The sequence below is a fragment of the Camellia sinensis genome, chromosome 6, assembly GCF_055761805.1.
Source record: "Camellia sinensis isolate YWXY chromosome 6, ASM5576180v1, whole genome shotgun sequence".
NCBI classification, from domain to species: Eukaryota; Viridiplantae; Streptophyta; class Magnoliopsida; order Ericales; family Theaceae; genus Camellia; species Camellia sinensis.
The window spans coordinates 76,505,138-76,522,156 of record NC_138966.1 but is presented as its reverse complement, the minus strand read 5'-3'; the positions used below and the strand labels follow the sequence as shown (position 1 = coordinate 76,522,156).

The window sequence follows — 17,019 nt, the reverse complement described above, 5'->3', positions numbered from 1 at the left end:
ACAAATTTGAAAAAAAAGAATACTAAAAGATAAAAAAAAAATTAGAAAAAAATCACGACTTTTTCAACTAGATGCCAAACATCCTAGTATAAGGGGTTCGCATGTAACTAATTAGGCCCAATTGAAGAACTTCAAAGAAAAAAAAATAACTTGTGTCCATTGCACGGATGTGAGATGCCTGCGGGTCCCAAAGCTGGCCTCATGGGTGTTGTTGGAACCATAAGCCTCTCACAACTGACATTAAACAATCTAATGCACTAAACATAGTCCTGTCCATCAAATATTTTTGAAGCTTAAAACATTATAGCAACTATTTGAATTAACTGGCTGCTCTAATGAGGCTACCATCGAAGTTTCTAAATTTTAGCATTGCTATTATTTATGCCAAGTTGGCACAAGCTTTGGTAGATTGCCAAAGTTTTGATATTACTATTAAAAATTATATATATATATATATATATATATTATATTTTTTTTTGATCGGCAAAAGAGAAACTTCATTGATGAAAGACAACCGAATTACATCAACAAAGAGGAGAAACCAACAAGAAGAAGCTCCAAGTTGGTGAAACTCCAAGTTGGTGAGAAACCAACAAAACAAGGAAAACAAAGATAAAAAAAACACAAAAAAAAACTGCAGAAACTTGGAGCATCAAAATAGCACCAAAAACCGAACAAGCTCACACCAAAAACTGAGACCAGCAGCACAACTAAGAATCACCCTTGTACAACAACTTACAGCAGCACTAACTGAGACCACCAAAAAACTGAGACCAGCAGCACAAACTGAAACCACCAAAAACTGGATCTTCTGGCACAGCTTTCTTCACAATCTTTCCTATTCCTAGCCCCCTAATAATCACCCTTGTACAGCAACTTACAGCACCTTACTGTTTGACCTTCCCCTCTTTGATGATTCTCTTTTTGTCCTTACGCTCTAGGTCCATGATCTTATTTAAGGCTACATCCTCTTGACCATTGAAGTTGATACCAAGAGTTTTCCCCAATTGGATGGTAGCTGTGGCTTCTTGAAGAAGGTAATTATTCAGGCTTGATTCAGACTCAGACAGTTCCGACTGTGCAATTGCTGCTGCTGCTGGTCTGTATATGATAGATTTTGAGGTGGGTTTGTTGACAGCTTTGTACCCATGGAGTCTGGAGAAGGTAGTAAAACCCTCTAGGTGGGCCTTTTGTTTCCCCTTTTTCTTTACATTTCGAAGAGGTTTTGAGATAGCAGCTGATTGCCTAATATGGCCTGAATGGTTTAGGCACAAAGCCAAGAGCCCATTACAACCAGGTTTAACATTACAAGGCTCAATAGGCCTGGAGAAAGGATCACTAACAAGGTTGTTGCTAATTGATTGGGCCAGATCCACTTCCAGATTAATGCCAGGCTGGAGACCCTCTCTAGACCCACTAAAGCTTTTCATAAAACCCTGTGTAAAGACTTGCTCAACACACCTCTGATTGCCATCATTACTTTTAGGACTGTGCATAGGCTCTTCCAGCATCATTACCTCTACATACGCTCCCTCCTTGCTGCAGCTTTCTGAATCCAACTTTGTCTCCTCAACTACCGTGTTTGCCTTCTTTCCAATGCGACATGCAGTAGGCTCCTTCCTCGGTACTACCTCATTGGTGTATACCAACTCAGCAGCAAGCTTGTCACATCCTGCTGCCACCTCATCATCATCTTCATACTCCCTACAGCCCTTCTCTAGGAAAGTCTCTGCCTCTTTACTAGAACAAAGAACATTAGAACTACAATCTTCCATACCATTAAGCTTCATGATGCTAAGATCTGCACTATGATCTTCACACACAAGGATGGGGTGGACTTTACCCTTACACTCCAGCAAAATAGTTTTGTTGATAGGCTCCATACATGACGTAACCACTCTGACTTCGGCGTAGGAGAAGGATTTTGGTTGACAGATATCCCCATCCAAATTGAGAACAGAGCCCCAAATACTTCCAATGCTGTTAAGTGTGTTTCTGTTCCAACAATTTAAGGGGATGCCATAACATCTCAACCACAAGCATCTCTCTTGTTCATAGTGGAAATCTGGTTTCCATTCCACCACAAACTGGCTCCAATCTTTGAACCAATCTTTAATATTACAGATATTAGACTTCAGCTCCTCTGAAGATTTGAAAGTTAAAACTACATCACAGCCTCCCCCTTGTCTAACTAGAACCTGGTCCAGACCATTTGCCTTCAGAGCTTTACCAATATCATGAGTGGAATACTTAGCATTGAGTCTGATTATTACACTATCATATAGCCATCCATGACCAACTTCATCAACTTTTATGTTCATGCTAACATTACCAGCTGCAGTGGGTGGTTCCCCTTTTAATACCTCTGCAAAGGATCTTTGATCTACATATGGAGCTTTACCTTTCATGCTGGTTGTTGTGAAGAATCTTTTGGTATTCTGTGATAACCCTCTGTTTTGGTCATCTCTGTTACCCCTGGCATGTGTAGCTTTCTTGACTTGTAGCACCATATCATCCACCAACATACCATTCGCTTGTTGGATGGCAATGTCTGCTGCAACGGGGCAATCAAATCTTACAAACCCAAATCTTGATTTTGACACTATTCTTCTTTTAAGAGGTATAAAGACATTCTTCACAATGCCAAACTTTGTGAAGAGTTTGAACAAAGACTCAGCATTCGTTGCTCCTGGAAGATTATCCACGAAAACCGTAAAAAGTCCCTGCATTTCTTCAAATTGCTCCGTTAATAGAACACTTTCCAGAGTCCATCTTTCCTCTGGATGATCCTTTTATATATATATATTATATTATATAGAGATACAACATTAGTTGGATAGCTGTCTAAAAAATGATAAAGTATTCCACAAATAGATGATGGCCAAGACGGGTGAAAACCCTAATGGAAAACCTTAAATTGCGCTATTCAATTGGAGCACGGTTCCTAAACTTTGAGTTTTTGTATTGTCACATAGCTAAAATATGACAATGAGATTTAGCACTGTTGATGCTCTAATATATCATTTGAAATTGCATTTTATCCCAATGATCGCATAAGTATGGTTTGAGAAAGAGATTGTGTCGTATGACTATTTCACTTGTCTTCCTTGATTGTAGATTGATGCATTGAAACTTTCCCATTTGTGGCTTAATGATGATACAGTCCGAGAAGCGCTTCATATCCGAAAGGTACATCTTTGATTGTTTGTTTAGAATAAGAAGTTTAAATAGTTGTATTGAGAGAAAAATTAGTATTGAGAAGATCAAGTGAAGTGTCTCAAAATTAAGAGATGGGTTGTGAATTTTTTTAAATCATTAACCGTGAAAAAAATGTGTTTTATGGTAGCATAACTTGTCGTATCAATATGGTGAAGCAATGGTATTAGGTACAAATTGCTACATATTGGGAATTGGCCAATATACATGTATTTTTTCTTCTCCTTTTTCCTTTTCATTGATTTGTTGAAATGTATCAAGGGAAAAAAATTATGTTTCTATCGATATTTAAAACTATTTATAAGAAAAATATCATGAAAATGAATTGTATTTCTTAAAATAGGGAAGCATAAAGGAATGGAATAGGTGCACCGATGGATTGCCTTACACTCAATCAATTTGGAACAGTTTCCAATATCATGTGAACCTCAGCACTAAAGGTTACAAGTTTCTCATATACAGGTGAGATCACTATGTTTCTTGCATTAAAACAAAAAAATTAAGTGCAATAAATAATGGTGCTTCTAGTTACACAATATTTCACTTCATTGTGACTATTTAAAAATAATGTTGCTAATAGCACTCATCTATTTTTTTGGGACCCCTATCTTCTTTCAACACCACCATAATTTTTATTTTATTTTATTTTATTTTTTTGATTTTGAACATCAAGCTTAATCTCAATTCTATCATCATCTCTAACATATGAAAATTTAATCCTAGCCCTCTATCTCCACCTTTACTTCAAGTAGCCCATCCCCCATACCTCTACCGCCTTAAAGCCCGCCCTCACCCACCCCCACAAACCCTAATTCGAACACCAACCTTAATCTCAATTCTACCTTCATTCCTATCATATGAAATTGTAACCCTAGCCCCTACCCCTACCTTACGTCAAGTAACCCATCCCTCACCTTATCGCTACCTTTCATCCCACCTCTACCTACTACCACTAGCTCCCGACCCCGTTTACACCCTCCCATGCCTTTCCCTAGCCCCTCTTTTTTCTTCTTTAGCACATCAACCCCTACTTATCCTCCCTCGATGCCTCTCATTTTTCTTCTTCTTAAGCTTCTCCTCCTCCCCTCTTTTTCTTTATCGAATGCACTCTTATACAATTCCTCTTTCTTTATCAAATGGGTTGCACAAGGAAGTGAAAGGATGAGGTAGAGGTTGAAGAGGGTAAGGATAGGCCAGAAAGGGGTAATAAATAGTAAAGAAGGACTAAAGAATGTAATTCCTTGGGAGAACACCTCCCAATCCTGTTCACTTGGGCATTCCCGCCATATAAAACACCATACCAATAGAGACAAAAATAATGAAATAACATTTATTACATTTCATTCCCTTTTAATCTATCCCCTAAGATTTACAATACTGTCTCATTACATCCATAAACAAAACAAAATAGTTCAAAAGTAAGAAAATATATAACATGACAAGTCGCAAGTTGACTTCTTTAAAAAATGTGTCCTTTGTTACACTAGCATAAAACTAACATCCAATTACAATACAACCTTAGTCTTGAACATAAAAAGATTTCAACAAAAGGTTTCACACTCCGAAAGGGTTTTCTTCTTCTCAAGAAATCACTTAGGAGATGCTTAGTCTTCATTTTCTAAAATTGGTTAGCTTTGTGGTGAGCAAAGCTCAGTAGGTAATGAATTTAACAAATTATATAATTAATTGAAAGACACATGATCATGCAATGAAAACATTTGAAATATAGAAATGAAGATGTATATAAGTGTCTATGTATGTGAGTGAAAACATGCAATGCATGAAAATTGCTTAATCTTTCCACGTTATCCACGGGTGGTAAATATACTATGACATCCCAAGTATGAACCAAAAATCAAAGCATACATATATAAATGTAGTTTTGTATATTGAAAAAAGTCTCACATTTGCCGGCTCCAAAAACGGCGGGGCGATGGGCACCCAAAAGCATTTTCCCTTCCACATTTGCTAGCTCCAGAAATGGCGGGCTTGTGGGCATCCAAAAACCATGTTTTTCCACATTTTCCAGCTCAAGAAACGGTGGGTTCGTGGACATCAAAAAATATTTTTTCCGTATTCATCTAGTGATATGCGCAGATAGGGCAATTGGGCACCCTGACTCCCCGCGCAGATACCAATTACATTACACAATTCAAAAACCAACCCGACTCACTACTTAGACTTATAGACTATTTACCCCCTTCCGTTTTTCAACAATCACTTCATCATAGTGTCAAAAGAGAAATTTCGAATGCATATGATGCATGAATTTATAAATCTTCAATTTTCCCTACAATGATTTCAATTCATAATAAGTCACTACTTTACACATCAATAATAGAGGATACCTCATTAACAACCTTAACCAACTCAAGGTGTATATAGAGAAAAGTTCAAATCTCACATTTTGACCCTAAAGTTAAGTAAATACATTCAATTTCATGTTTTTGAAACCAATTGAGCAAAACCCCTCTTTATTGAACAAATCTCAAAACTAGGGTTTATGGAAAATTTGGGGTTTTCTCTCTTTTATGAATTAAGGACTACTTTTCCTCATCAACATCGAAAATCATCAATAAAAGACATAGTTCCATCCAAAATGAATGAATTATTGGCCACATCCTTCCAAATCATTTATTAACCAACACACTCCATACACATATACATACATATATATATATATATAAGGATGAATATCTAATGAAATTACCACATGTGGGTCTCAAATTAAAGATATAACAAGTTAAAGACACCTCAACCTCAAGATTAGAAGTTGAAGATGAGAATCCACTTGTAACTTTGGCAAAATTATGAAATAATCAGTAGAACTCTTGATCCAAGCTTGCCTTTCAACCTCATTGAAGGATCTAAGGTGGATCTAAGGTAAAAATTGGAGAAATCAAGTGTTTTGGGGCCCGAGGGTTTGGGTATTGAACAAAGTGAGAGAAGAGATGAAGAAAGAATAAATATTTTCAACCAAAAAGTGAATTTAAAGTGCCTGATATCGACCAGACCGCTCGAGCGGTTGAAGCTTGGCTCGAGCGGTGAAAAGAAACTCCTAAAATCTCTTAAATTCGCACATACCACTCGAGCGGTGCAAAGTTCAGTCGACCGGACTTACTTCCAACACAAATATTCAAATTTCAAACAAACATAACTGTGATACCCCTATTCCGTACTATGCTAATTGGTCCTTAATTTGTATACGATTATGTGTTTGTTATGATTTTGTATGTCATTATGTGAAAATATGTGGTTTTGAATTTCTATCTATTCACTGTAGGAATATCTGTTTGATTTTACCGCTTCAGAAATTAAATTGGAGGCCTTATCGGCCACAGAATCCAAAATTGATTACGCCATTGTGATTGGCATAATTTTTAGAGCTTACGGTGAAATTTAATTGAAAAACTGATTCAGACCAGATTACATTGATTTAATTAATGAATTAGTGTCATATTATTTATTATTATTAAACTTGATTAGTGGGCTTATACATAAGGGCCATTACACTTCAATTCCTCCTCTTTTTAACACCTTGGCTGATTTTGAACTCAAGAATAGAGAGAGAGAGGGGGGTCGGCCTTAGAGAGAGAAGGGAGAGAGTTGTGTGGTTTTGGCTCAAGGCTTGGGAATCTTGAAGATTAAGTCCAAGAATTGACTAGGGTTTGGAAGATTAAACTCCTAGGTGAGTAAATTCATGAGATTGAACTTGTAATTTTGTGAATTAAAGACTAATTGGTGATCAAGAACAAGAGTTGTGCTACAATTGATGAATTTGAAGCTAATGTGCACATGCATGTGTAGGATCACCATGATTTTGCATAATCAAGCATGTTTTTGTTGAGTTCCATGAGAATGAACACCATTTGCATTATTTGGAATGGAAATGAAGTCAAGATTAGCATGCATGTTTGAATAATTAAAGATAGGAGCTTTGAATGCATGAATGTGTATGATAGAATTGAGCTTGAATTAAATTGAGCCATGCATGTATTTGATTTATGAAATTGGGCTCCATGAAGGCGTGTTTTGGTGTGTATACCATGTTAGTACAAGTATATGAGAAATTGGAGCCATTAAAGACAAGAAATGATGGTTTGAATGTTGAAGGGAACTCAAAAACTCAATCTGGAAAACCCAGATTTTTGATGTCCGCTCGAGCGGGGTGATTGCCGCTCGAGCGGGAAAATCGTGCTCCCAGCACTTTTTACAGAGTTGGATGTTCGCTCGAGCAGAATATTTAACGCTCGAGCGGGGAGCTTTTATAGATAAGCATTCCGCTCGAGCGCCCTAACTCACACTCGAGCGTAATTTTGAGGTAACCAGTACTTTTGCAGGCCTCTCGGGTCCGCTTGAGCGGGTAAGTCCACGCTCGAGCATGGACCCTGTTTTCTGAAATTTTGTATGCTCGTTCTGTGTTTCGTTTTCCGTTCTCTTTCACTTGTAAGCACTCTTAGGCATGCATTGAGCATTGTAAATGAGTTAACGAGATAAGAATAAAGCCTAAAGAGGAATGCGTGAATTAAAGAATGGATTGAACTGTTAGTGACCCTTTTGTGTTCATGAAATGTGTAGGGTCAAGCTCCAGGGAAAATCCACAAGTCGGTCACTGTGAGTAATATCGATATTTGAAAGCTTAGCAATGTCCAACTGTTTATTCCCTTATAAGCTTTATGAGTTGCTAATTGGGATTGTGGACAAAAGTCTGACATGAACGAATGAATGGACCGAAGGTCGTTTCGATATGAATAAATGGACCTAAGATCGTTTTGATAGAAATAAATGGACCTAAGGTCGTTTTGACATAAATGAGTGGGTCGAAGGCCGTTTTGACACGAATGTATGGGTCGAAGGCCGTTCTGACGTCAACAAATGGACCGAAGGTCGTTTTGATAGAAATAAATGGACCTAAGGTCGTTTTGACATAAATGAGTGGGCCGAAGGCCGTTTTGACACGAATGTATGGACCGAAGGCCGTTTTGACGTAAACGAATGGACCGAAGGTTGTTTTGACAGAAATGAATGGACCAAAGGTCGTTTTGATAGAAATGAGTGGACCGAAGGTCATTTGGACATGTATGAATGGACCTAAGGTCGTTTTGACATGAATGAGTGAGCCGAAGGCCATTTTTGACATGAATGTATGGGCCAAAGGTCGTTTTGACGTAAACGAATGGGCCGAAGGCCATTTTGACAGAAATGAATAGGCCAAATGCCGTTTTGACATAAATGAATGGGCCGAAGGCCATTTTGACATGAATAGAAATTTGAATGGGCCAAAGGCCAGAATGTTTGGAACTACAGTCACTTGATTTAAATTTCGTATAGTTATATATCTGTTAAATAGAAATATGAATTGGGCCCAAGGCCGTTTGGAACATGTTGTTCTACATTGTTATGTAACTTTTGTATTTGATTTGATATTATTCACTGGGCTTTCGCTCACGCTCATTCATGTGTTTGTAGGTGAGCCAAGAGAAGTCCAAACCCAACCTCAGTGAAGTTTGTATGGAACAACTAAGGTTTTGAGAGAGTCAGCCCTTGTGTCTCACTCACGAGACCCATCTTCGCCCTTTTGTTATGTATTTACATTTTGTCAGGTTGGTGAAGTTTTGAATACGTCTATAAATAGTTTTCATGGGTTGACTTAGTTTGGATGATCCTGTCTGTATAGAATCTTATGTCATTACACTTTCTGTTGTGAGTTATTAACATATGTACATATGGAATGTTATGGTGTGCATATAAACACAGCTCTATGGACAAAGTTTTAAATTTGCTTCCGTTTGGCCCCTTTTACTCTGATGAGTCTTGTCTTATTTGGTTTGAGGCCGTAGGTAATCTCGTGATTACTGGCCGGTTATGGCCTTAACCCATAGGGGCGGGTTCGGGTCGTGATAATAACTCTCTTGTTCGAACTCCATTTTAGGTCATTTTTGTGTCCAAACCGAAGCCCCGAAAACAAGCGTTCCAATGGTTCTAGATGCACATTCAAATTCAAAATGTGGAAAGAGAAAATGGCAAAAGAGTGAAGACTACTCACAGGACAATTATCTGAATCAATGTTTTTGGTCCAATCTTACTTTACCATTGTGATATCACCCCAATCAATACTCTAACATCAACCAAAGAGGCTCCAAGTACAATAATAAGAGTGTCAAAAGCAATTCCATGAGTTTAAGAAGTACAAAGTGTTACAAAGAGGGTTAGGTTGCGGCTAGGGGTAAGCAAGAGCCATCATAGCTGAGACCATAGATGATTCTATGCCATCCTCATTCCCTTCTTTTCTGGCTTTGCCTTCCTGATGTGGATTCGAAACCAGGACTGGCCCAAGAAGTCAATACATGCTTTTGGGACATTCACTATCTCACTTTCAGTAAGACAGAAAAGAGTGTGGAGGTAGGAAGGGGTTAATGGTGGTAGGGAGTAGTAAGAGAAGGTTAGTAAGGGCTAGGAGTGGCAGCCAAAGATGGTGGCAATGGGTGGTGTAGAGGTAGGGTTAGGGTTTGAAAAGTTAGAAATGGGAATAATATTGTAACAAAAAAATTAGGGATGAGTTTAGGTCCAATATTAACTTCACTCCATCTCTCTACATCCATTCTCTTCTTCACTTTCTCTTTACTCTCTGTCCTCTCTCATACTTCATATATAGGAGAAGATGAACCTAGATCTCTCAATTGAGGGTTTTGTAGGCAACATCAATGACGATAACTAGGATTTTAGGTGGTGGAGGTTGTGAGAAGAGCAAGGAAGGAACTGGGGATGTCACGTAGATTGTAAGGGAATGAAGATATAGGGTAGTGGAGATGAAAGATATTGCAAGTAAGAAGATGAGGAAGGCGAAAGAGAGGAATGGTAGCGGATAGTTGGTGCGAAAGAGTAGAAATGAGGTGGACAAGTGTGGCAAGGAAGGAAGGAGAAGAAGAGGCAGGTGTTGCTAGGGATGCAGATGGTGATAAGGTGGGGAAGAGCAGGTTGCAAGTGGGGAAGGGTAGTGAGGTGTAAAGAAGAGGTTATCGAGAATGGGATTACAAAGGGAGGGGGTTTAGCAATGATGCAATATTTGTATCATTTTCAGGTTTCAATTTTTAAATGGTAATTTACTTGGAGATAAAATGGTATTAAACAAAATTTATAAAATGGTGAGGGTAAAGAGACTGATTTGTGCGGACAAATAAAGGATCTCATAAACAAAAACCAAAAAGAAGAAAAAAAGGATTTGGCTTCTACATGGAGAGAAGTTTAATTGTGTCCAATTGGCAGTCAGTCTTGTCATGGATTTCATTTTAATTATCAAACTCTTCATTTTTATAGGTCTTTTGAGTATTGATCATCTACACACACCCAAAAAAAAAAAAGTAATAAATTGTTGTTACATGATTTCATTATATTTTCTTGAAACACAATTAAACAACTAAGATTCATGGTGAAAAGAACCTACCTTTATTTTCTGAAATTAAATCTGATGAAATTATATATAATAATCCTTATTAGATAAATTTAATTTAATTTAATTAAATATTTTTTTTTTGAAGAGTCAATATGCAAAAAATTTACATAATAAATTGTTTAGATCATTAAAGTCAGACATAACCAGACATAACCGAATTTTTCTTTAATGGTAGAGAATTGGTTCCTGCACACAACGACAACATCAAAAACAATAAATTAGTAATAATAATAATAATAATGATAATAATAAAGAAGTTGTTGGTGTAATGATGGCTGAAACAGTGGTGATCACGACATGGTAGTTCCATTCTTGGGAACCCAAGCATGGATTAGAGCTCTCAACTATTCCATTGTTGATGACTGGCGTTCATGGTGGGTCCAAGGTCAAGTTGCCGGGTGGGTTCACTTCAGTTTTTCATATTCATTTTTCTTAAATGAAAGCTTATTGCAAATGTTGTTTTATTTATTTAGTTTTTTCATTGACAATGTGTAGTTATACAAGGACTTACTCCAATCGGATGACATTTGCTACGGTTAAGGTATGATATTTTTCCTCTTCACTTGTTTTGCATATTTTTCAAATGTGTTCGGTATCATTTCGAATTTTTTATTTTTGGTTTTCATGTTTTTTAAAATAAAAATAATTACAAAAAATGAAAACACTTTCCTTTTTATTTTTTGTGAAAATAGTTATTATTAAAAATTGAGAAAAGTATTTCTACAAAAAGGAGACGTTTGAAAAATATTTTTTTTAAAAAAAACCAATAGTCAAACAAGTTTTCTGCATCATTTTTCTTTTTCTTTTTAATTTTTTGAAAAAAAAATGAAAATAGTACAAAAGGTGAAGTGCATTATTTTATTCTTTTGTTTTTTCTTTCTTTATTTTTTGTTTACGTTCTTCGTATTTTTTTAGGTCATTTTCACTATTATCTCTTAAATCATCGTGATTTATTCTATTTGTATCAATTTTGTCAAATTCATTGCTAGGTTTCTAATTTGAGGGTAGACTTGGTCTATTTGGAGACGATTGTTTATTGAAAATTAGTTTCAAAACTAGTTTCTTGGGTAAAAATAAGTCAACAAAAAAACATAAAAAACTAATTTATTTGGCATATTCTTAACGTTCATTGAGTAGTTAAAGTTCACTTTTTTGCAAAACATGAATTAGTTAGAAGATATAAGACTGTTTAGCAAAAGAAACCTTTTTGACCAATAAGTTGGCTTTTAAGCTAGCCAAATGAAGAATAAATATAACCACTAAGACTAATTTGATGGGTAAAAATGTCATTTTAAAATTTATACAATTTAAACCACCCAACACGACACTCATTTTTCTTGCTTATTATTTTGAAATAAGGAGTGAAGAAGAATATGAGTTATTTGGTTATAGGTTGTGAGTTGTCTAGTATAATGTGAGTGAGAAGACAAATGGTTGATTGTATAATTTAGATTGTGTGGATTATAAAACTACCTTTTGTATGGATGTAATATGTTAGAATTCCACCACAATTGTACATTTTATCTTGAATTGGATCATATGAACTGAAATATAAATAAATAAAACACTGTATAGAATAATGTCGAAAATATAATATAAATAATAAATTGCCCTTTCCCTCTAACAATTGTACATTTTATCTTGAACTGGATCATATGAACTGAAATATAAATAAATAAAACACTGTATAGAATAATGTCGAAAATATAATATAAATAATAAATTGCCCTTTCCCTCTAACAACTTGAGCTTTTAGCTGACTTTGTAGTCAATATTTCAATATGGTATATGAGCAGACAATATATCATGTCTTTGAGCCCCACCGCCTACCTGATAATTAAAACTTGTTTGCATATGTTTGGCTTGTTATGAAGAATAAAAGTTCAAGCGCAAGTAAGGGGGCATGTTAAAAATATAATATAAATAATAAAGTTGTCATTTTATCAAGCAACCTCAGCTTTTAGATGAGTTTGTACTCAATACTTCAATAACTAAATAAATAAAATTAATAATTTAAGAATAAAACTAAAAAGGAAAAATGACAATTGTTAAAAGGATAAAAGAAAGTGAAATTAACCCCCTCTCCTTTTTGTTTTTGTATGTTAACTCTATGTGTGTTAACAGGGAGGAGGACATATAGCTCCACAGGACAAGCCTGTTGAATGTTGTGCTATGTTCGAAAGATGGATTTCTAATCAACCCCTATGATCAATCTTTTACCTTACCCAAATGGATGTGCCAACACCCAAAAGTGTGATCATTTTCAAGCTGCCAAAACTCCAATACAAGACATTGTCTTATCTATTGATGCAACTATTTTTATATAAGCACCATTTTATAAGGATGCAATGTTGTTTTTTTTCTATCCATGCTCTCTAGCCTGTTCGAAAAATGATTCCAGTGGATCTAGAAATAAAATATGGTATTCAAGTCAAATGTTTACTTCTTAAATTATTGGGCCAATAGCCCCATTCGTAAATTTTTTGGGGCCAACAAGACATTACATGTTGGAAAGCACATCTATTTGTCCAAAAGTTTATCTATCTATCTATCTACTCAAATGTAACTTATTTGTCCAAAAGCTGACACCAATCTGTCCAAATGTCACATATCTGGCTAATGTCACATATTTGTCCACCTCATTGCCACCAGCCACCTCCTTCGATGCCCAATGACTTTTTTTGGCCAATTTTATTGCAACGATAAAGCGTGCCCTTATCACCAAAAAAGATTAAATCTTAGACCAAATAACATATATGACCTCATAAGTATGGACTTTTCACATGCAATTATTTATTTCCTCTTTTTAGTAACAAATGTGCCTTACAATGATGAAAGTTTAGAAAAATATATATATAATTCACTTCAATAATATAAATGGTGTCATGTCACTGATATATTGTTGGTGCCATATAACTCATCCTTAGTACACAAGTATTATAAAATTGTATTTTGAAAACAAGTGAAAGATGTAATTGTTGACGGTCATAGATGGTTAGCGGACGCGAGAGTCGGTGACTAAAGATGGCTGTCATTGGTAAGAGGTAATTGGTGGTGGCTAGAAGTGGTTGTCGACCACGGAAATGAATGGTCAAAAGTGGTTGTCGACGATCAGAGATTGTGATCAATTAGCAAAAGTGGTTATCGCAAGAAGGTAGTTGGCAGTGGTAGAAGGTGTGGCTTGTAGTCGAGGGAGGTGGTTGGCAAATGAGGTCATTCGCAATAGTGGTCGATGGTAGTGATGTGCAATAAGGGTGGGTGAAAAAGATTGGAGAAAAAAAGAAGAAATGGAATAAATAAATAAATAAAGTGAAATCAACTTCTTCTTTTTTGTTTTTGTTTTTGTTTTTGTTTTTTGTTTTTTCTTTTTTTTTTGTTTTTTTTTTGTGGTTACTAAACTAATTACAACTTTTTGAAAATAAAAACAGAAATTAAAGGAGTTTTTGAATAAAATTTTTAAAAATTCTGTAACCATAAACATATAACTGTAAATGTAAATGTTACCCAAACACGTCCTATATATTATTTTATTTTAGATTTGTATGTCATCAAGATATATGTGATAAGAAATTATTTGTATTAAGTAATTCTTTAAGATAATCAACCATGAATCTTCTTTATAGGCTGTAATACAAAATATGGACAAAAAAAACCAGCAATATATAACATTTTTAATTAAAAATAAAATATAATGACACAGATCTTGATTAATGCCCGGCTATTCAATTATTACAGATTTCGATTCTCTGTCTCTTACTGTGTAGGTGATTTTATAATTTCCATGTGACCCGCCTGTTGCTGCTAATGCTGTCATAATTTAAAATTTTAAAAATTAGAGAAAATTCTATGATATATACACCGTTTCAGATATTTATTTTATGCTCCAATTATTACTTTTATAATTATTGATTATGAGTTATTGTAATATTAGTTATAATTTGATTATGACTTACTCAGATGATAGTTGTGACAGTATTTGTGTTATAATTTAAAAAAGTCTTTTGTCGTACCTTATATCAGATTTGGTTATAGATTTTTTTTTTTTTTTTTTTAATTATAACTTAAAAAAGATATAGTTATGACATTAATTTGTGATAATCAATACCACAAATGTTATACCTTGAAATCATAACATGACGCTTAACTCGTTTCATTTTCTCCAAATTTACCAAACCCACTTTTCTCTTTGCTTAAGTTTGTTTTTTTAATTGATTTTTGTTAAAGTTTGTTTTTTTTTTTCATTTTCCATGTGGCTGCTAATGCTATCATAATTAAAAAATTAAAAATTAGAGAAATTCTATGATATATACACCTTTTTAGATATAGATTTTATGCTTCAATTATTACTTTCGGAATTATTGATTATGAGTTATTGTAATATTAGTTATAATTTGATTATAACCTATTGAGATGATAGTTATTGTTTGTATTTTTTTTATAATAATACATGAAAAATATATAAAATAAATTAAATAGAAATGAAATACAAAATCACTCAGACTTACCTCAATCGGCAGTTGGATCCCACTTTAATTTTGAATTAAAGTTGTTAAAAACCATTATTTTCCAACAATTACGACAATATTTTTGTTATAATTTAAAAAAGTCGTTTTCCGTACTTTATATGTGATTTGGTTATGACTTTTTTTTAATTTTTTTTTTAAATTATAACTTAAAATGATCTACTTATGACATTAATTTGTGATAATCAACACCACAAATGTCATAACTTACCACCATAACATGATGCTCAACTCCTTTCATTTTCTCCAAATTTACCAAACCCACTTTTCTCTTTGTTTAAGTTTGTTTTTTAATTGATTTTTGACTTTTTTTAAAAATTAAAAGCCCTAAAATGTGTTCGGGAAATTACTAAAAACCTACTTTTGATTAATGAAAAAAAAAATATTTGATGTGATATTTGATTTTTTAGTTGATGACAAATAGTTGGGTGGTTTTTTTATTTTTTATTGCAAAAGTTGGTTTTTTTTTTTTCTTCACAAAGTCTAATTTTAAAATTTTTGGGACCATAACCCCAAGGTCTAGTATTTTTGTAAGTTCAAAAGTATACAATAATTTGAAAAGGCCATATTATCCCTATCTATTTGTCTATCTATCCACATTACCTATCGATTCAAGTGTCATTTATTTGTCCACCTATCTATCCATGTGTTATTGCCCATATTTGTAACACTTCAGTCTTTTTTTGACCTAATTACTCATATTTGTTTGATGTTAGGAACAACCCTTTTTAGTCTTGTACGTACATTTGCTTATATGTATCATTATCACACGTGCATGATGTTTCTAAAACAATAAATCATGTCTGGGAGTTGAGAAGTTGATATTGGTGTTAGTGGCATTGTATATGTTACGCAATCTCAGTTGCAGAATTCACAGCATGATCAGTTGCAGAATTCACAGCATGATGATCAATCTGTTTGAAGTCTGTTAGATTAGTCAACACTAGTTAGTATTAACTATAGCAGTTGTAAAGTTGTTAGAACTATAGTTAATTGTAACTATAGTTAGGTAGAGTATATTAGTTTATAAATACTGTACATGTGCAGATTGATTTAGACAATTAATAAAAAAAAATCTGTTTTGACTCTTCTTCATTTTCTTGAATCTGCTTTATGAAATCTGCTTTAGTATAGGAGAGTTGAAACCAAACTTTCTAGGCATAACGATTGATCGCAAAGTTGGGGTGATCGATCGCCATACCTAATTTGTTTCAATTGAATACCTTTAAATTGTCAAATTCTAGCATATTGTAAATATTTATTATTAGCCATTGGTGGAAAAATGACATCATTGTAGAAATCATCAGTATATGATGAATTGAAACTCATGTGATGTATATTGAATTGTTGAATTCATGAGATGCAAATCCGTTAAAATTGCATGTGTTGTTGCATTGAGTAATCATTATTTTAAATTGAATGGTCATGGTGAATCCATATAATATATAAAGGAATGAGATTAAGTTGGTGAGAGAGGACCGAAAATTTGCACAGAATATGTAACACCTCAATTTTTAGTACCCGAATCCATTACCAAATCCTTTATATTTTTATCATTTTAAACCTTTCATTCCATTCAAGAATATGAATCAAGAATAAATAATAACATTCTCTTACGACAATAATGATGATATATAAATAAAACATGGTACAATGTCCTTAGGCTTACATTGAATATTTACATGGCACTCGGCCAACAAATAGAAAAGCCTTGTGGCCAAACATAACACAAGACTTCAAGTCCTGAAAAATCTTCTAGCCATGTACATGAAAAATTTGTCAATACGTGGGATGAGCACTAAGCCCAGTAGAGATTCCAAAGATCCT

General features: G+C 34.4%; 1 protein-coding gene across 4 annotated transcripts in view; it reads left to right on the top strand.

Moving 5' to 3' along the window:
- Nucleotides 1-13,105, top strand: part of LOC114263950 (serine carboxypeptidase-like 7) — a 39,886-nt gene extending 26,781 nt beyond the window's left edge. For all 4 annotated transcript variants that reach the window (XM_082874019.1, XM_082874018.1, XM_082874021.1 and 1 more), the window contains 5 exons: nt 3,118-3,189; nt 3,560-3,678; nt 10,954-11,067; nt 11,165-11,210; nt 12,794-13,105. In XM_082874019.1, coding sequence (XP_082730145.1) covers nt 3,118-3,189; nt 3,560-3,678; nt 10,954-11,067; nt 11,165-11,210; nt 12,794-12,877 — 435 coding nt within the window. In that variant the 3' untranslated portion in view covers nt 12,878-13,105. The remainder of the gene's footprint in view (nt 1-3,117; nt 3,190-3,559; nt 3,679-10,953; nt 11,068-11,164; nt 11,211-12,793) is intronic.
- Nucleotides 13,106-17,019: the final 3,914 nt, after the last annotated feature.